Here is a 24864-nt window from a genome sequence, read left to right as displayed (position 1 = left end):
GAACCCAGATGGAGGCTGAAGGAAAGATGCCGGAAACAGCAGAACCACTGTCGGTGAGCACCTGGAAGTGCGTTATTGTCAAAATGGTCTTATTTGAAAGTTGCCTAGAGAATGGATCTTAAAAGTTCTCATCACAAGAAAAACTTCTGTAACTGTGTGGTGACAGATGTTAACCAACTGTGGCGATCCTCTCAATACCAGTCGTGTTGTACACCTGAAACTAATACACTGCATCTCAACAAAAAATTAAAAAATAGAATTTAAAAAAGCATAACAAAGAAATCACGTTTATTTGAGCATAGATCAGAGTGGAGAACAATCTGTATTATGATTTAAGAACTGTAAGTCGGGGAGGGTATAGCTACACATGCACAAGGTCCTGGGCTCAATCCTCAGCACTGCCTCTAAAAACCAAGTCACCTGCCTCCCCTCCCCCAAAACCCAAGAACTGTAAATTACGCTTTCAGTATTCTCTAATATTCCCCTGAGGCTCTGATTATGTTAAATATACATTTACTTAAAGAACTCATGTCTGTCTGAAGGAGGAGCCCTCACACCTCAGATGCAGAGTTCCAGAAGCTACGGTCAGGCCACGCTATATCCACTCTGCCAGGCAAGGAGCCCAGCGTGAAGCAGCGGACTGCATCTGTCTGTTCCTCCCCTCCTGACTGGTCACCAGAGAGCTGACATTACGCACTGCAAACACAGGACAAACCCAACAGCCTCTGGAGCAGAGCTGACCACGCAGGACATACAGGCCCTCTGCTCACAGAGTTTCCAACGCAGTCACAATCCTCAGGTGCGCCCATCCTCACGGAAGCAGGTGGCGGTGCTTTAGTCCTCCAGATCCAATGTCGGTCCGACTGTGACCCTTCTGACACATGAGCCCAGGACAGGGCCCAGCAGAGGACGGGCAACCATCAGTTCAGAGGGTCCTTTCAGGCATGCCCTGCTAGCATTCTGACTGAGTCACGGGCTGGGAGGTGCCCGGCACCCACGAGACCAGTGTCACAAGCCTGGGAGCTAGGGGACCACTCCATGCACACCCATACCAAGCCCAGAAGACCCTCCCACGGGCGAGGACCACCCACACACACAGATGAAACCATCTCTGCACTACGGTCTGTTTACTCCTCACAGGCAGGGAAGTCAGTAAATAGATCTCAGGCCCGTCCACCGCCCCTCCCAGGTCCCCAGGCCACAGGCAAGCAGGCCTGCTATCCGGGCCAGGACGGCTCCTCCCCGCAAGGGGGCTACTGCTGGGGCACCTCCTCGCCCGCGTCCCGCCGCTCCCTCTCAGAGTCGCTCCACCTCAGAGGTGCGATCATCTTCTTGGGCCCGTGGGGCGGCGGGCCGATGAGGGCCTCGATGTCCTCGTAGCTGATCACCTCCTTCTCCAGCAGGGCGCTCGCCAGCTGGGGAGAACAGACGGGTGGCGTGAGCAGGACAGGGGCAGAGGAGGGGCCCGCCACTGCCCCGGGAAGCACGGAGAGTCACTCCCCACCCCCACCTTAAAGAGTGTGAAGTCCCACCTGCCGGCCTCCTCCATCTTCCCACTCCCCGTCCAAATCTGTTTATTTTGGGCAACTTTGATTTCCTCTGCCAGGTGAGCGTCACATGTGGGGGAATGGAGGGCTGCCATGCAGGACTCCTTGCTGGGGCTTGCGGGGCAGGACGGTGAGAGCTGGGAGACCTCACAGCTGGGGAGAAGCTGCTCTGTCCCTGTCCCCCCAACACTGGCTGCTCTGACACAGCTGGCCCTCGGACAGCACGGTTTGAACTGCACAGGTCCACTTATGTGCAGATTTTCAACAAACATGGATGGCGGCACCACACAGTCTACAGCTGGTAGGATCCGCAGACAAAGCATCGCCAGCCGACTGTCAAGTTACACACGGATTTTCAAAGGTGAAGGGATCAGCACCCCACCCTCCACAGTGCTGGAAGGTCAACTCTATGTTGCCAGCCCATGGGACGCCGGACAGTGTGAGCAAACCTCACTCCTGACAGAGGCAGAACACGCGGCCCACCGCACCATCCCGAGTCCTGTGAGGGGGAGCGCAGGGACCGCACTGGTGACAGGCCCGGGTCACTGCAGGTTCGGGCTCCGCAGGGCCCAGTGGGCCCAACATTCTGCGCTGCTCATGGCTCCGGGGGACTGGTGCTGCTGCTGAGGACCCAAACCCCCACCCCCACCATCTCACATTAAAGCAACAGCCCACCCACAAAGAGCTGCCCACTCCTGCTGCGTCCACAGTAACCTCACCCCCGAGGCCACCTCCTCCAACCCAGCACCCAGCGTTACCGCAGGAGCATCAAACAGACCCTGCCTGGGGGATGCTCTCCTCACATCAGCCCGCCCCTCAGACGGCCCAGGCTGTTACAACAGGAGGGAGAAGCAGCTGCTGAGAAAGACCTGACGGCCCGTGGGCTCGGCAGAGTACGGGACCCAAGAGCAGAAACGAACGGGAGGTAAGAACCAGGCAACGTGCATGGAGTGCGGACCTGAGCTGTGACACGTCCACACCGGTTCACGGGGTTGTGAAAACTGTCCCGTCAGTGAAAGATGTTAACAGAGAACTGGGCGTGGGGCGTGAGGGGCTCTGCTACGCCTACAACGTTCCTGAAAGCCTAACTGCTCTAAGCTTTACAATTTATTTAAAAAATTCTAGAAGTTTAAGAGTGGAAACGGATTCAACAAAACTGACCAAACCTTCTACTTGCTGAAGCTGGGTGAAGAGTACAGGGTGCTTTACGAGGTCCTGCCTGCTCTAAAGGAACTGGCCTGATGTGTTCGTAATAAAAAGCCAAAACAAGCGGGAAGGGTGTTGGATTTCCGTTGAGCTGGGTGAAACTCCTGTTGGCTATACTTTTCTACTGTGCTGCGCACATACAAACACCGCACAGGACAGCCACCGAGTCGGCAGTGTATTCGGGCGGCACCCTGGCCGGGCCTCGTGGTGGGACAGGCAGTGCTCGGAGGTCAGAAAGCAGCGGGCCCTCACCGCCTGCAGCTTGTCCAGGTTGTCCAGCAGCACCTTCTCAGTGTGCCTGTAGGCCTCGGCCACCAGCAGTCTTGCCTCCTGCCAATGGAAGGGAGCAGGCCTGTGACGTGCCAGTGGCTAACCACCTGCACCGGCCCCACTCTGAAGTCCATGGTGAAATGCAGGCTCAGAAAACGGCCTCTCGTCCCTGGCCCAAGTGTCTCCAGCCCCGACCTCGCCCCGAGAGTGCCCTGCCAAGAGGCCGGCCCAGCAGCCATCACACCCACAGGTGCCCCACCAGCTCTGGAAGCCATAGGCCCAGCACCCACATCATCCACGCCCAAGGCTGCCCCAAGTGCCAGCGCACCAAGCGACCGGAGCTCCCCGAGGGTGCTGACACAGCCTGGTGTGGTCTCCCATGGGCAGCGCAGTGTGGCCTGTGGGCCAAGGGGGTCACTGGCTCTATCATTCAAGGCGTTTCTTTGATAGTCCCCCCAGCAAGGACACCCACGGAGCCGAGACCCGCGGGCAGAGGCCAGGCGCCGGCATGAGACGACCTCCCAGCCCCGCGGCTCAGGCCGCAGACTCACATGGTCCATCATCTGCTGGAGGCCCTGGCTGAAGGGGCGCCGTCCAACACCTGTGAGGCCCTCCTGGGCGTCAGGGAAGGAAACAGGCCCAATGCGGGGTGCCATCCCAAACTGCTTCACCATGGAATAGGCAATGCGGGTGACCTTCCTCAGGTCGTCCTGCGCCCCTGGAGTGGTGGGGAGCGGGGTCAGCAGAGACGCTTCTGCCCTGGGCACCCCACGGCACGCGCCTGGGCCTGACAGCAGAGGCGGGGGCCCAGGGGACAACTGTATCCCATCTTTAAAACTTAGAAACAATGCTCTTTTGTTTAAAACCAGCTACAAAGGAAGCACATCTGGGCTCACTGTGCCGGCAGCTACCGGGCACCAGCCCAGGTCTCAGGGCACACAGCCAACAGGGACCCCGCATCTCGGGAACCTTGCCCACTCCTGATGGCTCAGGGAAGGCTCTTGAACTGTGTGGAGCCCCAGCCAACACTAACCACCCAAGTGCACTCAGTCCATAAGTAGGGAAAAGCTTTTGTAACAACCTATTTAAAAAGTCGTGCCTGCTTCCAAATCTCCTTGGACCACAGCTCATCTTTAATAAAACACTTAACGACACTGAAAATTACGTTTGCATCCCACAACAAGTCCATCAGGTCCACCCCCCGCCCTGCAGGAGGGGTACCAGATCTGGAGGCCCCCCAGGAAACCCGGCTCCCCACCAGAAGTGACTCTGTTGAAGGAGATGGACTCGGAGGCGCGGCCACCCAGGGCCATGCACATCCGCTCAAACAGCTGCTCCTTGGTGAAGAGGTGCTGGTCTCTCGGGAGAATCTGAGCGAAGCCCAGGGCTGCGTTCGTCCTCGGCGCGATGGACACCTACAGGACAGCGGGGGCCCGGGTGAGTGGGCAGGACACAGGCTTCAGCAGTGCCGGTGGGGACAGTGTCAGAACGGTAAAGTGCCTCTGACCATCCCCAACACCACAGCAGCAGCTAGCGCCCCGACTGCTGGATGTGAGTCCTTTGTGCACGTGACCACCCACCCAAGGGCCCAGAGCACCCCTGCCAGCGGCCCTGGGCAGCTGAGATTCGTGCAGCAGTGCCGTCCTGAGGGCTACAGCAGCAGGGGGACGCTGCGACTCTGAAGGGGAAACGTCACGATCGGTCCCTGGCAGACTACCGAACTTGGGGGAGTGGGAGTTCTTGTGTGACTAGCTCATCTGGCATTTAGGCAAATGAATCGAAAATTCTGAGAACAGGAAATTGCATGTTAGGGTATTTACTTCATCACGGGTTTTTCTATGTTGATTTTCCTGAGATGCTGCATTACAACATTTATCTCAATTACTGGGTTTTTCTGGCAGGTGACGGTGCAGCCCACTTCTGGGGGTGCCTCTTGTGCACAGCGGCTTTGTCATGGCCTCAGACGAGGACACAAAAGGAACCAGCCTGGTCAGCAGGATGCATCCAAGGAAACCAGACCAACAACCTGCCCTGCTGTAACTCACATCCCCGGAAATGCCAGGACGGGACACTGAAGCCCCAGAACGTGGCTGCTGCGGCCCACTTCTGGACGTCAGGAAGCCAACCGCAGGGCGGCTCCCCAGGAGAGGTGGGACCAGGCCCCCGTTCCCGCCTGTGGAGGGCAAGGTTACAGTCCTCAAGACAGGGCACCCATACCCCATACATGGAAAGTGTCCTCCATGATCACTCAGGGACCTCCTGGTCACGAGTGCACGTGCCCGGGGAGGTGCCCGTGACGTCACCACCTGACCAGCGTTTTCATCTAGCTTGCAAACGTCTGCAAGAATAGCTTTTAAACTGTGTGCTAACCTCAGTTCCTTCCAAGCTTAGAGATCATGAAAGGAACACGTTTCAGAGTGACAGTAAACCTGGCAATTCTTAACTCCATGACGGATAGCGCAGACGGGAGGGAGACCCCACGTCGTCAAGTGGCTTTCCGACGGGCAAGCCCACCGGTGAGGCTGAGGCCTCCTCCCCTTGCACACCCTGCCCTGAGCCTGGACCCTCACAACCACAGGCCCTCCACAGGGAGCTCTGCTCCAGGGCTGGCTGGGTTCTGTGGCCGAGACCCCTGCCCTCCAGTCCCGCCCGGCCATGCCCACCTTCATCACAGCCTCGGTGTGCTCCAGCAGCCAGCCGACCAGAGCGTGGCCCGACTCGTGGAACGCGACCACCTTCTGCTCCTCCTTGGAGAGGACCTTGCTCTTCTTGGCTGACCCTGAGAGGACACCCAGGAACGTAAGCTCAGGACACAGACGACCCTGGATCAGCGACCAGCGTCTCCAGACCTTCCATGACCCTGCCGCCTGCTGACCCCATCCCATCCTTCATGATTCCTCGGGAAACTCTGGAGGGGCCTGGCTCGTCCCCACTCCTGCAAACGTGGGCGTAACTCGAGTGGCTCCAGTGAGGTCCTTGGTGGGGCTGCTGGGCTGGCCCCCCAGACCAAGCAGGGTAGCTGCCGCCTCGACTCTCCAGCCCTCTCACCCCAGCCTTTACGTCCCATTGCCCAGTCCACGTCACTGCTGAGGGGTCACCCCTGCCCCCAACTTCCCAGACACCCCAGAGCCTGCACCCAGTGCGACCTCGAGGCTCAGGGCACGTGGGACTCACACTCCCAGGTGCGACCACCACCCCTGGCAGTAAGCTGGCCCGTCCTGAGACGCGCTGGCCACACGATGCAGTGCGTCACCCGGAGCCAGTCACGCGGCAGACACTCCAGCTCAGGATGGGGAGCACCCATGCTTGAGGCACCGCACACCCCGGGGACCCCGTCCTCACCTCCTGCTCCCACACTCCTGAGGCAGTTCATCCACATCCCCGTAAAATCAACAGCTTGTACAGAACCGAGTGTGCAGTGAGAAGCAGTGCTGTGCCCATGCCAACTCCATCCCTCCCTGAGCGGCAGAGGCCCCTGCCCAGACCTTAACTCAGAACGAGGGCGACGGCCCTGCAGACGCGCCTGTGGGGGGCCTGCTGCCCTGCAGTTCAGTTTCAGTGACTGGTCTGAACCCTGCTGAGGACAAGAGGCTTGTGTGGGTGGTGCCAAAGGGGCTGTGGAAGCTTCTAGACGCCTCCCCGGCTTCCATCCTGCTCCCTCACACGGATTCCACCTTCAGCAGCCCAGGCCCCCGCCTGCACCCCCTGCGCCAGGCCAGCCCCACCGACAGGCACGCGTTGCAGGCTGATGATGGCTGAGGGCCAAGGACGTGCACTTGTGAGACCCGTCTATGCACCCACTTGAAAAGCATGTCCGCTCTCAACCAGCAGGCAGCAAACTAGGAACAGCTCGGCACGCAGAAAGGCCTGCAGTGAAGGCAGACACACCAACGCAGCCTCTGTCGCAGGTGGTAATGCCAGCACGTGGCATCTCAGCCTGACCCATGCCCTCCGCCCACCGTCTGTCCGGTGTTTCGGGCTGAGCCCGCCGGGTGCATACCTACCGGCCACCACGCGCTCCACGGCATAGTCCAGGTTGGACGTGTGCACGGACTGGTGCCCCTCGCGCGCCGCATGCAGCGCAGCCTCATTACAGATGTTGGCGATGTCAGCGCCTGCCGGCACAGGGGGGTCTCCAGCAGACAAAGGGGGGCAGCTGGGAGGGGCGGGAAGGGCAGGGGCAGGGCCGCATGGCACAACCAATCCCCCCCATTCCCGTGATGCCACGTGCTGGACCACTTCCCACGCACACTGACAGACAAAAAAGGATCCTTAACAGTCACCAGCTTCCAGTTAAGAACACAAGAAGTCAAGAAGGAAGAAACAATATAATAAAAGGGGTTTTTATTTACGTTACCCCGTAAAACAAGAGCCACAAAGAAAAAAATCTCTATTTGTGGTAAAAGTGAGACTGTGGGGTGGGGACATGGCCTCACAGGGCAGCGCCCAAGGGAGCAGCGAGGAGACAGGGCAGCATGCGGACAGAGCGCCAGGACCTCAGGGAGGGCCGTTCCTCTGACTGCCCGCTGTGCACACAGCCCACTCCCACCCAGGCAGTGCCAGCCACGGGCCCTGGAGCAGGGCAAGGGTCCCCGGGGTGACCAGCCCCTACCACTGAAGCCAGGTGTCAGCTCCGCCAGACGCTGAGAGTAGAAGCTGCTGGCCCGCATCAGCTTCAGGCCCTTCAAGTGCTGCTCAAAGATCTCCCGCCTTTCCTGCAGAGACAGGACAAAGGACATGGTGCGAGGGCCAGACTGGGGGTGCTGAGCAGGATGGATGAGCCCAGAGGGCAGCCCGGTCACGCCCACCTGCAGAGTGGGGAGGTCGATGAAGACGTGTCGGTCCAGTCGGCCAGGCCGCAGCAGCGCGTTGTCCAAGATGTCAGCGCGGTTGGTGGACGCCAGGACAATGACATGGTCAGTGGTACCCATTCCTGGAGGGATAGACGGCTGCCATGAGGCTGGGGTCCCCGACCCGACGGCTTCCCCACAGATGCCCATAGGACACAGGGCAGGAGAGACGGGGCCCTGCAGTCGTTCTGAATGAGGAACTGCTCCACCCAGGCCACCAGCCCAGGGGCAGAGCCACAGACCGGAACCCAGGTCTGTGCACCAAGGCCGTCCTCCAGTCCAGATGGCACCTGCAGGAGAGCGTGGGGGGTGCGAGGGGCACCTCCTCACACTGCACTGCCCGGGGCAACAGGGACTGGGGGGGGACACTGGGGACATTTCCTTTCCAACACTGGGTCTTAGAGCCTGGGTTTTTGGTCCCAGGTTTCTCTCACTAGAACTTAAAAGCAAGTCCAGAGACCATAAGAAATGGCCCAGATCTATGTGTGAACCTGGGCTGGACCCAAATTTGAATAAAGCAACTGCAGAAACACATCCATGAAGCAGCCGAGGAGACCTGAACCTGCATGGACATGAGGTGCTGGCAGGGACACGGATGATGAGGACACTGGTAATTCTTCTAATGTAAAGAGGTGCACCTGGAGCCCTGAAGAGCCAGAACTCCGGGTTTGCTTTAATATAACCCACAGCGGATGGGGAGGAGCACAGAGGGGTGTGGGAGAAAAAACTGGCCGCTACAGACAGGCACTGAGGCTGGGCTGGGACATGGGGCTCACCGCACACTCCCCTCCGCTCTGGTGGCTGTTTGACAAGTTCCGTAACACCAAGTTTGAAAAAATAAAGACCGTCAGGCGTGGCGTCTCACAGCAGATGGTCTTTCCCTCCACGATTCCAGGACACAGCCAGGGCCCAGCCAAGCCCGCCACCCAGGGAGGGCACCCACCTCACTGAGGGGCCGACACCAAAGCACTGAGCAGCAGCCCCCACCCCCCAGGGAACCACCCCAGAACGTCAAAGAAACATGTCCTGGAAACAAGGCACCCCGTCCTCGGTCCTGCACTCAGGAGCGTGGAGCCGGGACGCCACGGGGAGCCCCGTCCCACTCACTGTCTCGAGTGGACACTGCAAAGACTGCTTCCCGCTGCAAAGGTGACGTCTTAAAGTAACCCTGACTTCTGTAGCAGACTCAGACAAGAGTAAGCAGTGCCCCAGCACATGTGAGGCACCAGCCCTGCCTGGCCGTCCGCGCTCGGTTTCAGGGAAAAGTGAAAGTGACATGGGAAACCAGAGGCTCGCGGAGGGAGGGGCCCCTTGGAGACGGAGGAGCCCCCCAGCTCGTCCAGAACCCTGGCTGGGAAGACCTGCTAGGGCTCGTGCCTCAGGTTCCCGAAATGCCTGCCTTCCAAGGCCAAGGCCATGGGTACAGACCCTGAGACTACGTTAACAGTGAGAAATGCTGGACACTAGCAGGGAACGCCAGGTGAGGAGGAGAAGCAGCAGCTGGGCCAGGGTGAGCAAGCGTCAGGGGCTCCAGGCCAAGGCGCTGGGCTGGCACGGCCCACCAGACCACCCCAGGGCCACAACGGCCTATGTGCTGCCACACACGGGCCACGGGGTTGCCGTGAAACAGGTGCACAGAGAGCTGCAAAAACTGCACAGGGCAGTCCCCATGGCCCAGGCTCCGTGGCTGCGTGCCGAAGCTGACTCCACATACCCAGGCTGACGGGCACCCCTTTCTCCGCATCTGGATCCACCCCTGCCTTGATGAGGAGAGTCTACCAACACAAAGACCTCCTGCCCCCCCCCCCGCCACCATCCTGACCCTTCGCGACCTCTCGTACCTCCTGCCCCCCCACCATCCTGACCCTTCGCGACCTCTCGTACCTCCTGCCCCCCCACCATCCTGACCCTTCGCGACCTCTCATACCTCCTGCCCCCCCACCATCCTGACCCTTCGCGACCTCTCGTACCTCCTGCCCCCCCACCATCCTGACCCTTCGCGACCTCTCGTACCTCCTGCCCCCTCCACCATCCTGGCCCTTCGCGACCTTTCGTACCTCCTGCCCCCCCCACCATCCTGACCCTTCGCGACCTCTCGTACCTCCTGCCCCCCCGCCACCATCCTGACCCTTCACGATCTCTCATCTACGCTCCAGCTCTAGATTTGGCCACTTTGACAACCGCACAGACGCTCAGTCACTCCTACGTGGACTCCTGAGGATAGCCTGTTTCACTCAGCATAATTCCTCTGAAACCCACCCAAGCGGGTGCCTGTTAGGACAGCTGGCTGCTTCTTCCTGCGGCGGTGTCCCAGGACAACACCCTCCGGAGCTTCACCACCACCCACCCGAGAAGTTTTCAGCTGTCACAAACGGAACATGCAGTGGTGCACATGCGTTTTGGGTGGACATTTCGCCGGGACCAGCACCTAGGAGTGTGACACTGGGTCCATGGGTCAGGGCATACTCGGTTTGTTCAGAACAGCCAGGCTGTTTCCCTGTTACGTGCCCACCGAGGTGCATCAGGTTTCACTCAGGATCCATTTCTGCAGTTGCTTTATTCAAAGTGGGATCCAGGGTCACACACAGATCTGGGGTCCAATCTCTTCACATCTTCACGTTTGGTGTTGCCACTATTTTTGATTCTAGCTAACTTGGCAGGTGTGTGGTCCTATCAGAATCTCAGTAAGAGTTTTTGTTAGACACGGACAAGCTTACCCTAAAATTACATGAAAAGGCAAAAAAGCAGGACAGCAATTTTGGTCAAAAACACAGTGGGAGGAGTTCCTTCGCTCTCTTTCAAGACAACACGCAGCCAGACGACGAGGGTGCAGAGTGCGGAGGACAGGCTGGTGGACAACGGAGCAGAGAGACAGGCTCCAGAGGTGCTCGCTGAGCTCCAGGCAAGAGCAGGCTCAGTGGAGGGAGGACAGCCCTTCCAACGAGGGTGCAGAGCACCTGCACGTCCGCAGACAGACTAAGCTGCGACCAACACCTCGCAGACATCAACTTGAAGTGGGTCACAGACTAAAATGGAAAAGGTGGCTGGGGCTTTCTAAGGCCTCTGCACAGAATCAGGTCCATATCGCCCCCAGCTCCTCCACCAGGAAGCGTGCAGAAGAGCCCCCTGCAGGGGCACATGGCCCAAGTCCCCTCCATGCTGATCCCATCAGGTGGCTCAGCTGAATCCAGCGCCCTGCCACGTGGTCTGGGTCCCTGGCCCCTGCTGACCTGAGAGGCCAGCCACCCCTCCTCCCAGGCTCTCCCACAGCCGGAACGGTGTCTGCGTCGTGCAGGCTCCTCAGAGCCACCCAAAAGCTGCAACACTCAGCTGTGTTGGCACAAAGAGCCGCTCGCAGGGCCCTCGCAGGAGCGGCCTCAGTGGTAGCAAACCTGGTGGAAGCTATTCCTCCCGCAGCACAGAGGGGCCCAGTCAGGGAAGATGCCACCTGGTACACGCTTCCTGGTGGGCACAAGTCTGCCCAAAAGGGGGCTGTCTTCACGTGTGAAAAACAGGAGCAGGAAGAGGCATGCGGCCCCATAGCCCAAGCACTTGGCCACACACACAGCGGGGCTGTGGGGCCTCCGATCACTCACACAAGGTCACAGCCCTGCAGGTGAGGCCATGCACTTGAACCTCACTTTACACAGCAGAAGACGCCGGCGCAGAGAAGGGGGCCTCTCGCAGCCCAGGAGCCCAGCCGGGGGACAGGCGTCTGCAGCACTGCCATGAGGTGGCCGCCCCACCAGGGCCCTGGAAGTCAACACTCTCCCCTCTGTCCCAGTGTCACGAAGGTCACCATTCTTTCACAAGGAACCAGAGGCTCCCGCTGCAATGTGGCACTGCTGGGATTTTCAGAAAGCCAAAGACTCCGGGCAACGACCTTGTGAACTGGAAGACAGGGCGCTGATCAAAACGCAGGCCTCGCCGTCACAGCCAGGCACTGGGTGGGAGGCGCAGTCGGAGCAGGAGAGGGGCCTGGGAGGGGCTCTCAGAAGCCCCCACATCCATGGTGAGTCTCACAATCTGAGTCCCAAGATTCATACAACTACAGACACTGAGTTCCAGGAACTCCCTGCCCAGACCCTGAATTTGTGGCACCGAGTCCCTGAGCAGATTCTGCTGGATGAATGGCCAAGAGCTGGACGCAGGGGTCTCCAGGGGCAGCTCCAGGCGCAAACCGTTCTCAGGACGGAGCAAGGCACGTTCCTTGGCTTTGTGAGAAAGCACACTTGATTTTCAACCTGCAGATCTTTCAGACGATACACCTCATCCACTGCACAGCAGCACAGGAGGGGTCCTGTGGGCCACGTCCCCACGCAGGGACCAGCGTCCACACCGTGCACAGCGAGGGGTACCGAGGCTGCTGCTGCTTCTGCCACACGTGAGGGCACAACCTCACTCCCAGGACGCAGCCTCGGGGGGACATCCTTTCATGGGACTGGCCTGGAAAAAGTGTCACGTCACAAGGACAACGATGCAGAAACAGTCCCAGGCTGGAGGAGATCAGTGAGACAGGATGGTAGCTGATGTGTGAGGCTGGGCTGATCCCCGAAGGCCAGTGTGGATGAGACCAGAACGTGGGTGTCTCCAGGCCCCTTCCGACCCCACGGATGCATCCTCTGTGGTCTGGGGATCAGCCCAGCCTCACAAACAAATGGTTCCCTTAGAACCAAAAATACTTTGAGAAAAAAACTCTCTATCTACAGCATTTAACACAGAAGAACCAGAGTTCTGATTAAAAAGAAGTTAAAAATGAACCCAACACAGCTGGGACTCGGTGCGTTCACAGCGGTGTGACTCACAGTAGCCAGAAGTGTCATCGACGCAGAAACGGATAAACCAACTGTGGTCCCTCCACGCAAGGGAACATTATTCAGTCTTAAAAGGGAAGGGCCTGGAGGACACCAAGGTCGGAGAGACAAGCCTGACACGAGGGACGGTCGGGAGCCGGATGCAGGGAGCCAGGCGGGGCCGGGGCGGCACGCGGGGCCAGGGCGGCATGCGGGGCCAGGGTGGGACGCGGGGCCGGGGTGGGATGCGGACAGTTTCTGCTTGGGAAGCTGAGACTGAGAGGCAGCTGGTGACGGTGGGCAAGCAACAGTGGGCGTAGTCGTGTGCGTTGTGCCACTGCGCTCTCCATGGGGGAGACGTACATACGTCTGTCCACAATGAAAGCAGGAGCTACACACGCAGACCCGAGAGTTCCGAACAAAGGTAGCGCCAAAGGGAACAACCCATACTATCTTTTCTGGGTCGTGTCCATTAAAAAGGAAAAGAATTGTGTGGAAGTCAATCCAGGGCTCATGTCCAAGGACAGCAGACATAGCACTGCCCCCGGTGGCCCCCTGTCCACACATGTCCACTCCACACTCCATCTGGTCACTCTTCAGCAGGGCAGGGAGACCCACACAATGGCACCATCACCCAGACTCCCTGGAGCCGAAAAACACCATCGTGACCTGACCTGACACTTCCGTCCCTGGCGTTCTGCACCTTAACTTTGTAAAAGTGAAAGCAGTGTCTCTGGGTGAGACGGCAGCCTCCTAAGCGGCCTGGCTTGAGTCCCGGGGCACCGCCCGCGGGAGCCGACACTCACCGTCCATCTCCACCAGCAGCTGGTTGAGCGTCTGCTCCTCCTCCGTGTTGGAGAAGCCAGACATGGTGCTGGCGCGCTTCTTGCCCACCGCGTCGATCTCATCGATGTACACGATGCAGGGGGCGCGGGCGCGGGCTTCCTTGAAGAGGCTCCGCACGCGGGCTGCGCCCAGGCCTGAGGACACAGATGACCAGGAAGCCAGCGGGTCACGGACACCAACCTCCTCTCGGGCTGGGACCAGCACCGCCCAAGGTCTCCACAAGCGTCCTCCCCTGTGAACAGGGCTGCTCCATCCTGGACCCCCCGCACCATGGGGGGACGGCTGCAAAGAGCATCATCACCCAGCCCCTCCATCCACTCCCCACCCTCACGCCTACCTCCGATGACCTCCACGAACTCTGGGCCGGCCATCGCCAGGAAAGGCACCTGGGCCTCAGTGGCCACCGCCTTGGCCAGCAGCGTCTTCCCGCAGCCGGGGGGGCCGAGCAGCAGTGCGCCCTTCGGGACCTTGGCGCCAAGCTGAAGGAAGCGCTCTGGGCTCTGGAAAAGCAGAGGGTGATGGGGCGCTGGCCTAGCATTTCGGAGTCCTCAGGAGATGGCTCTGGGATCGGACGCCGGCCACACCCATGTGGTCTGGGAAAGCAGGGCAACAGGCGCCCCCACTGTGGTTCCACAGGCCCACTGAGCACATGGCGTGTGGCCCCGAGGTGCCCCGCACCTGCGCCCACGCGCTCACCTTCAGGTAATCCACAAACTCCTTCACCTCCAGCTTGGCTTCGTGCATACCCGCCACATCTTTGAAGCTGACCCCTTTCCCCATCTTGCCGTCCACAATTGTGAAGCGAGCCATTTTCAGCTGATTCTGGGCAGAAAGACAAATGGTAGTATTATGTAAACACAATGGTAAACAGCCCAAAATACACAAGCGTGGTGCAGCTAGCTGAGTACAGAACACCATGCTGTGTTCACAGTGAGGGCGAGTCTCCAGCTGCAGATGGAGACACGGCACCCTGCGTCCCCACCACCCCGGTTTCCAGGAAGGGACAGGAGGCACCCCACGGCCCCGCTCCTGTGGCCCCTCAGCCGATGAGGCTTGTCAGCCAGAGATAGCTTGACACAGGGAAAGTGCACGTTGTAATGAATGCCATGACAGGAGAATATTTTTAAAGCATATTAAGGTTGTCCTGGAATTTTCTCAGCCGATGGGGAAACTCCAGGAAAGTCACATCCAGCTGACATGGAAAACCTTAGAATAAACAGTCTCAGATCCCTTGGCGCAGACACCCCACAAGTGGAGGGGGCCTCAGTCACAGTCAGAGCTGGTGCTGTGCCCCCCACCCTCCGTCAGCTGAGCAGAAGGCAAGATGCAGTGTCAGACAACAGCCCCACTGGCCTCCGTGACGGGTTACCTCTCACTGTGTACCAGCCCTGCACAAGGCAGATGGCCCCAAGAGCACTTACGAAAGCACTGAAGCCGCCTTCCCTTCCAGTCATCCCAGCCAGACGGAAAATGTACCACAGGATGGCCAGACCCACGGCCGTCATCCCCAGCGCGTAGAGGGCGCTAGCGGGAGAGAGAGGCAGGTGTGGGCTCGGGGCGCCGCAGGGCAGCCAACACTCTCACTGCACCACGTTACAGCCCACAGATGCTTCAAAGATGAGAGGAAACCCCCATTCTGAGACAAATGTGTAGAAGCCGCGGCTGAAGATGGTCCTCCTTGTCCAATTCCCACCCGCCCCTGCCTTCACACAGTGTCCCCATAGGTAGGCCAGGAGTGCAGCAACACAGGACATGCAGCATCTGCCTTGTGTGAAGCCAGAGCCGAGACGGTCTGGCCCACCCGAAGCAGGTGCCCGTGTCCCACACACTCTGGTGTCAAAAGGAGGCCACCAGTTTGGGTTAGCAGAGCAAAGTACACCAGAGCAGCAAACAGAGCAGACCCTAGGGAGCCCTGCCACGTGGAAAGGAACCAGCTGTGCCCCACCAGGCCCCACAGCAGCCAGGGCAGCAGCCTCAGGGCCTGCGCCTTCAGGACCGTGACCGTCACTCCTCAGGAGCTGCTGGTCACTGTGCTCTCAACCACGAGCAGACACAGACCTCTGCATGAGGCCTCAGGGCCGCGGTCCCAGCGTCACTCACACACCCCGTGCCCTGCGCATCTGTCTGTCCCCGAGGCCCTGCACGGGTCTCTATGTCTCTCTGCGATGTGGGACCAAGAGCATCTGCGGGACACCCTACCTCTCCCTTCCCTGCTCCCTCTTCCTGTCTGTGGAAACAGCAAACCCACAGTGTGCTGCATTAAGAACAGACAACTGAGGAAGCGATGAGAACTGCGAAGGCCCGAGGAGCGCCAGGTCCCCGCGCCACCTCCCCACGGGGCTGGGGCTCGCTGCGGGCAGGGCCGGTCTGAGATTTCTGTCTGTGTTTTTTCTCACGCTACAAAGCCAGTTTAGTTCAGGACCCCACAGAAATGACTGACATACTTTCCAAAGAATCCTGTGCGCTTATAGGACACCGGGATCCTGTCCCTGCCTTCAATGTTCAGCTCGTCCTCAGCTGCTCGCAGCTTCTCTTCAAATTTGTCGATATTCGCCACCTGCATGCGGTACATCAAGGCCAGCCGCTGGGGACAGAGAGCAGAGGGACTATGAGGGTGATGACAGGACAGAATGGCGGCCCACGCGACAGAGTGGAGCCTCAGCTGTGCTGTGCAGACAACCTCAGGGTTTCACCTGCCATCGGAAACCACCTCCATGTCTAGAAAGCTTCAGTTTTCTCAAACACAATTACAACCAAGTTGTCACTGATACAACAGGGCACACAAACGAAGGGTGGCACGTGCATCATAACCTCGGCACCTGCCTCGCATTTGGTCAGAGTTGAGGAGCCTGCGGTGCTGGACCTGGGACCACAGTCAACCTGCCAAAGTCTGCTGCTCACGCGTCAGGTGAACCTGACATCCCACCAAGCGGGTGTCCACTCCCAGGACAGAGGACAGGCTCAGGCGGAAGGCGCAGGCGGTGTTCCTGGAGCGCTGGTGAGAAGGTGTGACTGCCCACGGGCCCTACGTCATCTTTCTAACAGCCCAGTCCCGAGTCAGCCCAACTTTAATTGTTCCAAGCTCTCTCTATATATGTATTTCTACTGAAGTACAGTCAGTTACTATGTGTCAACTTCCGACTGAAGCCTGGGCATCTCTGTACAGGAGAGTGCACTCGCTCGGGGGGAGCAGAGCATAAAGGCCGGTGGTCTCCCACCACAGAGAGGGGGCCCAGTTTTACCCAGCCTGGTTTTCCCATTGTGCAAACTTCTAACAAAAAGTGGGGAAGAGGCTAAAGAAACTTGACAGTTAAATATAACTCACGATCCCTAACTGGAACCTGGATTAAAAGCACTAACAAGAAAGGCCCCTAAGGCAGGAGAGAGGCCCCTGGGAAGCAGAGGCAGGAGCGTCCTTCTTGGCCTGACGCTGGCCGGTGCTCGGGGGAACGGGTGTCAGAGATGGGCAGGGACGCCAGGCAAGGGGCTTGTTCTCACACACTGTCACAGGGGCATCTCTCCCATCCATAGGGCCTGGCCCCACCTCGCACGACATCTGCACCCCCACCTCCGCTCCCCTCTCCTCCTGCTCCTCCCGAGGGCTGACTGGCCTGAGTCCGGTCTCAGTCACTGTGGGTTAACCTGCCCGGCCCCGTTACCTGACTGACCCCCACCGGCCCAGACACCCCGGGTGCCCCCAGCCCCCACCCCAGCGCCGCCTCTCCCCGCCTCCCAAGCCTGCCAGAACGCCCTGCACCACGACCCGCACGCCCGACTCACAGGCCGCCCGAACACCACGGCCCCGGGGTGCAGGTACACCTCCACCACGTCGCTCTCGGGCACCACCTGCACCCGCTGCACCTCGCCCTTGGCCAGCATCTCGTGCACAAAGTCGTTCCAGGAGATGCTGCCGCCGCTGGAGCCGAGGGCGTTGAGCAGGCTCATGACGACGGCGATGACGAACAGGGTGCGCAGCCGCTCGCGGTACATCTGGTCCTCGCGCTCCCGGCGCCGCCGCTCCTCTGGGGGCAGCACAGCGCGAGGGCGTCAGGCCGGGCCTGGCCCCTCCCCGCACCCGCCCAGTAAGACCCTGCATCCTGGCCAGCTCTCCAGCAAGGTGGCGAAGCACGAGCCGCTTGAGGTCACCACCGTCCCCCTCGCTGAGGCCTCACGAAATGGCTTTTAAAGCAAAACCTCCTGGACCGGCCTAGTGCAGGCGGCTGCTGGCGCTGATGGCGCAGGGCCCACGGGCCGGGCGCACACACACAAGTTACTGATGACAGTCACCCCCCCGCCTGCCCTCCCCCACCCACGAGTGACGTGGAGTGAGTCCACCAGCACTCGGCACAGACGTGGGAAGTCGCGCGCGGAGGAGTCTGCAGGCCCGTTCTTGACCAGAACCGTCAGGTAAGCCCCCGTCACACCCCTCAGGTACCAGCGCTAACTGAGGAGCTCAGGGGTCACTGACCTCGGGCCCAGAGCACAGATGGGCAGCAGGCCCACCGGGGGCCAGGCCTGGGCCTCCTGCACACACAGTCAGAGCGCGGGCTGGAGCCGCATTGCACAGACACGCCGCTGCTGGCCCAGGACTTCACAAGGTCTCACCAACCCAGTCCCAGGAGCCTGCTACCCAGGCCCTGCGCCCACTGGCACCTTGTCCACATAGCAGGAGGCCCTAGACCACGGGGGTCCAGTGTGCAGTGCAGGCCCCACCTTCCCAACACCCCACGTGGGCTTTACAGACCTGCACTAACCGCCTTCACCAGGCCTGCTCAGCACAGACCCAGCTCACAGCCACAGCTTCCTCCCCACCGTCCGTGCCACACGCCAGCAGAGCCGGCGTGGTTGCCTCTCCAAGGACAGAGTGCGGCGCGACTCGGCCCGCTGCTCTCTGCACAGCCTGCCAGTGCGGTCCCCACGGTCCTGTGAGTGTGTTGCATGTGCACCTTCCCCTGCGTTCCCCTTGGCCTCTCAGACTGGCCCGCGTGACTTCATACCTGGTTGATACTACAGACACGTGTTTTGCCGGGCATGGTGTCCTCAGGGTAAAATTTCAGAGGTGGACTTACTTCAGGAAACTAAATGTTTCCCACAGGCTTGGCCGAGATGCTTTCAGGAAGCACCTCCTGGTCTGCTCCCCTCTCTAACAGTCCGGCTGGAGGAACTCAAGAGCACTTCCAATCCAGCTTAAAAACACTGGGTGCGGGCATAGCTCAGGGGGCAGAGCCCGTGCTTAGCATGCAAGAGGTGCTGGGTTCAATCCCTAGTCCCTCTGCTGCAATTAAATAAATAAACCTACCTACCACCCCCCAAAACTCCCACAAAATGAAGCCTGAGAAGGCTACCCCAGCAACTGCCTCGAACACATGAATGTGCATTGCAGACACTGTCCTAGCTCATGATAGGTGACCGTGCAGCTGACATTTCAAACTCACGTCCCTAGAAGGCCACTGAAGAAGGTGAGCACTTACTGTGGAGAACAGATTCATGTTCTCAGGTGAGCGGCTGAGCACTTATTTAGAAGCCATCTCTTTGAGACACTTAGCTTTCAATCTGTTTTCCTCATGAACCAGTGGTGAGCCATCAAGGCTGGCAGCTGCACTTTCCGACAGCTACTCTGGGCCATCCTGGGTGAGGCTCACTGAGTAACAGGGTCCCTTCCAGAAGCCTCCGTGGTCACACCTACACAACCCAGGGTGGTGACTGCTCTGATGCCCTGAGAGAGCACACTGAACCCTTAACACAGTTTCAGTTTTCCAATAAACCCTCCTCCAGCTTCTGAGTCAAAACCGCCGAGCCCCCTGCCCAGGCACTGAGGAACCTGACAGAGCCCCTGCAGGACGGCAAGGGGTCCGTCCCAGCCCTGGACACTCAGTCACACATGTGAGCTGACGGCTTCAGACGCGTGCACAGCATGGTGGGCACTGGGGTGAGAGCCAGGTTCAGAATGACCTGGAAACCCAGGGCTCCGAAGTACCAGGAACTGGCCCCCGTTCTCGGGCGGAGGAAACCAGGAGGTGCTTCCTGAAAGCATCTCGGCCAAGCCTGTGGGAAACATTTAGTTTCCTGAAGTAAGTCCACCTCTGAAATTTTACCCTGAGGACGCCATGCCCGGCAAAACACGTGTCTGTAGTATCAACCAGGTATGAAGTCATGCGGGCCAGTCTGAGAGGCCAAGGGGAATGCAGGGGAAGGTGCACATGCAACACACTCACAGGCTTGGCTAAATAAACACAGGATTTCCGGGGTGTAACAGGTGAACAAAACCTGACTCTGAGAGTAAAAAAAAGCAGCATTTAAACATTTTAGACATCAGGGACATTTCCTCCGCCTGGAAGCCCCTCTTCCTCCCACCTCGCTGTCCTGAGGTGCCCAGGAAATGCTGCTGCCCCCTAAGCCACTGGACTGCCCATCCACTGGATCCCCCCACCCATGAGACCGCTGGGAAATCCCACCACCAGAACTGCTGGGCTGGGGCCGTCAGCACCGCAGGGCTCCTGAGTCAGCAACGCAAGCCCAGGACCACGCGGCCGACGCTGCTGCGTCTCTGGGGTAGCAGCGACCTCACTGACCCCACGGGAGCCGCTGGGATGAGAGCCCGTCTGGACGCAGGGGCCAAGCTCCTGCCGATGGCACCACGAGCTGACCCTGGCCAGTGGCCCAGGAGTCACCCTGAGGACGGACAGCACACCCCTTGCAGCAGCCATGGTCAAAGTCAAACGGTGACATGCGTAAGAATGCAACGGAAGCCCTGAAACCGGCTTGGACAGCGAGGACTCAGATTCAGGAGCCTTCTAAAGAGGAGCCGAGGCCTGCGGGGCTCTTGGTGACACTGGAGGAGGGGCTGCAGCTCCCCCCACACCATGTGAAGGACAAGGAGGGCGATGCCAAGACTGAAACCAGAAATGCCTAAATTTAAACCCAAACAGCAGCACAAGTCCCTTCTGGGAGCAAAACCTGTCCCCACGGAGCTTTAAAACGGAAAGTTGCAGCTCATCTCAAGGCAAGGCAAAGGGGCCACAAGGGCAGCACATGCCATAGGAACACATAACCTTCCTGCACCAGGGGCTGCACCCCACATCCTGGGGCTCTGGGTGCCCCACCCCCTGAAGAGTCCCTGGACCGCATCTGGGGAAGGTCTTCCTGTGTCCCACCAACCTGGTCAGGAGCTTGCCCTGTGGGGCAGTGGCACCTGGGGACAGGAGTGGTTGGGGGCAGTCCTGTGACGGCTGGGCAGTCCCTCCAGCGAGGCTGCCCTCCGCCCTCAAGCCCCTGGGGCTCACCTCTGGGTGAAGAGCAGGCGCCCAGGGTCCCCGCCCACAGGTAACCCAAGGAGAGCACACACTTGCTACAGCGCTGGGCGTGCTCCAAGCATCCATTAGGGTAGGCGGTTTCCCTGTGTGTCAGCTCCAAGCAGCCGACTTTTATCTCAGGGGTCAATTCAAAGTCACCTTTTTCGTTCCCCACCTTCATACATGCTGAGTCCTAATTCCAGAGTGAAGGTGAGACTTCAGAGATCTCCTTCCTCAAGGGCAGGCTGGCACTGCCCTCTCCATGGGGCTGTTCTTCAGGCCCAAAGGCAGGGGCGACACTGACTAGGGGTGTCGAGGAGGGCAGGGTCCAGCCAAGGGGTCCCAGAGCCTTCCTCCCCACCCCAGATTCCGGGTTCAGAGTCACCCTTTCCGAGCAGAGGACAGAAACTCCACCTGCCTTCGGACTCTCTGAACAGGTGCTGGTGAAGGCATCTCTGAAAGGACCGGCAGGGAGCACCAGCAACTGCGTTGGAGACTGGGGGCAAGTGTGCTCAGGGCGGCCTCCAGGGTGGGTCTCCCAGTCCTCACACTCGAGCACCCATGTGTAGACACCCCAGGCGTCATCAGGGGAGAACGGGAGACAGATCTACCTTCCTCGTCTTCAGGGCTCCTCCCCTTGGGTTTCTCATCGTTCTTCATCTTCCGCCTCCTCCTCGAGACATCAAAGTAGAATGTGCCTCCTACAGGGAAGAGGGAAAGCACTCAACAGTCAAGACCTGTAACTGCAGGGAAACACTTAGGAGAAAAGTATCTTCTCAAATAACCAAACTCAGACAGAAACCATCTGAAGTCTACGTGCGCAAGATTAAGAACTACTTCGATTTACAAAGTTGAATCTCTTCGTAATTGAAATTAGGCGAAGAAATAAAATCTAGGAACGTAAATTTGAGAAAGTGTCATGAGTTTCTTGGAGAACAAGCCTCTCAACACACACAGTCACTTTAAACGGATTTACACAAACAACACAAGGGCTCCAGCACAGGCGGCAGCGACCAGGCTGCCACCTTCACCAGGACAAGCCCCACGTCACACTCCTCACACAAAAGGCTCTGTCCTGTCCAAGCTCTGAACAGACCAGTGCTTAAAATGGGGTGTGGGGGAGTCGCTCACAACGTGAGCTGCCCCTTTGTTCACAGACATTAACAGAAGCACAAGTCAAACTGCCTCCACATCCACCTGACACAGGGCTGTCTGGGTGCACTGGGTGCATGTGGGCTCACGCGACCACAAGTGGGTGCCAGGCTGCTGAGTGTACCTGGAAGAGTCTACTTTTTCCCTGTTCCAGCTGGATAAAGAAGGGAGTTAAAAGTACAGGTGTCAACCCTCAAGGCCCTTTGACTTAAGGAGAGAGAGACAGCAGGACCTCACAGTGTCTCATCAAACAGGGCAACTGCAGGGGAGAAGCACCTTACTTGCAGGCTGTGTTTAGTTACCTCTGGGACACAGAACACAAACAGCCAGAGAGAGGACATGGAAACCTATTCAAGCAGCCCAATTATTGCCAGAATTAAAAAAATAAAAAGACAACTCAAAAAAGCGAAAAGCAAAACTGGCCTGTTCAGACCTGAGACAAATCTCCTTTCCGTAAACTCCACTTCGCAGCGCCTGGGGGCTCACACTGAGCAGCAGCTAGAGGTCCTCTTCCGGAATTAGTTTTCCTGACAATGTCAAACAAGCAACGTGACCTGAATGTATCCACAAATGTCTTTCAACAGACAGATACACACCTAAAAGTCTCCAGAGTCTGACTGGATTCTGGATGAGATGCTGTTTCACCAACAACCTGCTGATCCCTTCAAAGGTGGGGGTTAGCAGTTGCAACTGGAAGCTCTGAGGAAAAAAAGAATGATATGGAGCTCAGCCACTCCAACACCACAGCACACACAGGCAACACAGCTTAATTCCCCGCTGCACCATCATCTTAAAAGCACAAAATTTATCTACATGTAACATTAATACTGCCCTGAACTATGAAGTGATCGTCTGAGCATTATTTCAAAGTTTTAACATAACATCAAAAGAAAAAAGGTAACATCAAAAAGTCAAAAGGAAGCCAGCAAGTCAAAGAAACACTGAACTGGAGGTGTGGAACCCTGGCTGCCATTCTGTGCCTCAAGGCTCACAACCCTTCTGCAGGACATGAAGAGCTAGGGCGGCAGTGACTGCCCAGACCCGTTGCTCCGAGGTCTCCAGGCAACACTCCTCCTAGAACGTTTCCAGGGACTCTACCAGTACCCACTGGAAAGTGTTTTATGTTAAGGTCAACAGTCCAGCTGAATTTTTTCTGTCTCTGAGTTGGCAATTTCTTCATTTGTTTTATTTATTTTTTTTCCCCTTAGTTCATCCCTGGTCTACAGCTATTATGGAGGAAAGTAATCCCCTGCTAAGCGCTCTTTGGCAAGGAGCACATTACATGTAAGTTCCTGTTAGCAACAAGGCGAGAATTCCTCGTCCAGGCAATTACTGTCCACTTAGTTAACACACTATTCTTGGCTCAGTGATGACCAGAAGGCACATAAAGGAGGGCCACAGAGTGGACCGCGTGATAAACGGGTAACGGCAGGGTGCTGGACATAGAGAAAAAAGTCATTCTTCAAAGTCAGGCCCAAACACTGTCCGAACCTCATTACTTCACTTCATTACTGCTTTACAATCACTGGTGAGATAATATGCTTAGAGCCCACAGGTACGAGGGAACTGCCTGTTTCAGCCCTATTTCCATTGAATAAGCACAGACTCAGACTAAGACTATAAATTATGATTTTCCTTCTCCGCCCGCCCCGCCCCGGGCACCCTCGTAGCACCATCCCGAACGAACGCTGCCGCCGAAGGGCCTCACGTTACCTGCAGGACTCGGCCTCCAGGCCCGACGAGACCTACGTGAGGCCTGGGGACGACGAACGGCCATCTCCTCCCGGCCCCGGCGGAGCAGCCTGGGCTCCAGACCGAGCAGACGCTGGAGCAGGGGCCCCACAACCGCCCGGACCCCGGCCCCGGCCCCGGCCCCGGCCCCGGCCGGGGGCGGAGGGCGCGCAGCAGCAGCCACGCGGCCGCCATGTTGACCCGGAAGCGGCGCCTGCGCGGTCGGGGCCGCCTCGGGGCGCCTGCGTGGTCGGGGCCGCCTCGGGGCGCCTGCGCGGTGCGGCGTAGGGGGCCTCGGCCCCGCGCCCGGGTATCGGGGGCGCGCGGCCGGCTGGCTTCTTGCATCCAGGTGGGCCCCTCTGGCGGTTTGAGGTGCCACCCGGTGCGGAGCGCCGCGAGTTAACATGCAGCCTGGCGGGCCCGGGAGGGAGGACCTCGGGACCCTGCTCCGGGCCGCCGCTGCCGGGAGGACTTGGCGCAGGGGGACCGGGGACTGCGGAGGCGAGGAGGGAGGTCCTGGGGCGCGGAGCGTGCTCAGATGGCGGGGCGCGACCGCGGCCCTGACCCGGAATCCTACCTGGACCCGGACCCGGACCCTGACCCCGACTCAAGGACCTGTACTCCTGTTCTCCGACCTCGGACTCGGACCCTGACCCTGGCCCCGTCTTGGCTCGAGGAGGGTGCTGCCAACGGGCGGTCTCCGCCTGGCAGGCCTCGGGCCGCAGCGTCCGCCCGGGGGGTGCCTGGAGAGTCCTGTGCTCGGAGAGGATGAGGAGGGACTCAGGGTCAGAACGAGAGCGTCGGGAGGAGGGTCTGAGCGCCCCTGCTCAGGCGGCTGGCGTTTTCTGTCCTCAGATGCTTAACTCTGGAGAGCCAACCGTCTCCTGGACTGTTGTTTTCTTCTGGAGACAGGATGACTCACTCTGGAAGTGCGCAGCCCTGGTGACCACGGTCAAGGCCCAGGAGGCCTCGTCCACTGGCTGTCCCTGGGAGAAGGGGAGAGTCTGTTGTTTTATTCCTGGGCCCAGGCCGTCCCCGACTCTGTCCCAGCCCACCTGGGGTCTGGTACTTGAATGCTTAGGTCTCAGGCTGCTGATTGTCTCACAGAAGTAGGGTTATGGTGACAAGTTTTTTTCTGTGCTTTTCTGTCTTCCCCAAACTCCTAAAGAGGAATCAT

The 24864-nt window shown here is 58.9% G+C and overlaps 1 protein-coding gene across 4 annotated transcripts; it reads right to left on the bottom strand.

Moving 5' to 3' along the window:
- Positions 1 to 271: 271 nt before the first annotated feature.
- SPG7 (SPG7 matrix AAA peptidase subunit, paraplegin) lies at positions 272 to 23913 on the bottom strand. Of its 4 annotated transcripts, none has more exons than XM_072946834.1 (17): positions 23670 to 23913; positions 22553 to 22655; positions 21416 to 21505; positions 17293 to 17534; positions 15957 to 16096; positions 14934 to 15036; positions 14209 to 14334; positions 13850 to 14012; positions 13473 to 13646; positions 7832 to 7956; positions 7636 to 7738; positions 7028 to 7156; positions 5687 to 5802; positions 4282 to 4438; positions 3575 to 3741; positions 3006 to 3083; positions 272 to 1415 (listed from the first exon to the last, which is right to left on the bottom strand). In XM_072946834.1, the coding sequence occupies exons 1-17, from the start codon at positions 23880 to 23882 to the stop codon at positions 1254 to 1256; spliced, it is 2391 nt and encodes a 796-aa protein (XP_072802935.1). In that variant the 5' UTR covers positions 23883 to 23913; the 3' UTR covers positions 272 to 1253. The 4 variants fall into 4 exon arrangements, with proteins under 4 accessions (XP_072802935.1, XP_072802936.1, XP_072802937.1 ...); XM_072946835.1 differs by having other exon boundaries at positions 7028 to 7138; XM_072946836.1 differs by lacking the exons at positions 272 to 1415; positions 3006 to 3083; positions 3575 to 3741; positions 4282 to 4438; positions 5687 to 5802 and adding an exon at positions 5817 to 6890.
- Positions 23914 to 24864: the final 951 nt, after the last annotated feature.

The sequence above is a fragment of the Vicugna pacos genome, chromosome 21 (assembly GCF_048564905.1).
Source record: "Vicugna pacos chromosome 21, VicPac4, whole genome shotgun sequence".
Classification (NCBI taxonomy): domain Eukaryota; kingdom Metazoa; phylum Chordata; class Mammalia; order Artiodactyla; family Camelidae; genus Vicugna; species Vicugna pacos.
The sequence above is the reverse complement of the archived record's forward strand: the minus strand, read 5'-3'. Positions and strand labels throughout refer to the sequence as shown.

What these genes read in the sequence shown, in the direction of transcription:
- SPG7 (XM_072946834.1), bottom strand. Translation starts at nt 23,882, where the DNA reads ATGGCGGCCGCGTGGCTGCTGCTGCGCGCCCTCCGCCCCCGGCCGGGG. An exon ending in CCGTGGTGTTCGGGCGGCCT is followed by an intron (nt 16,097 to 17,292) that starts GTGAGTCGGGCG and finishes CTCTGTCCCCAG; the next exon opens with CGGCTGGCCTTGATGTACCG. An exon ending in GCTGACACCTGGCTTCAGTG is followed by an intron (nt 7,157 to 7,635) that starts GTAGGGGCTGGT and finishes TGTCTGCTGGAG; the next exon opens with ACCCCCCTGTGCCGGCAGGC.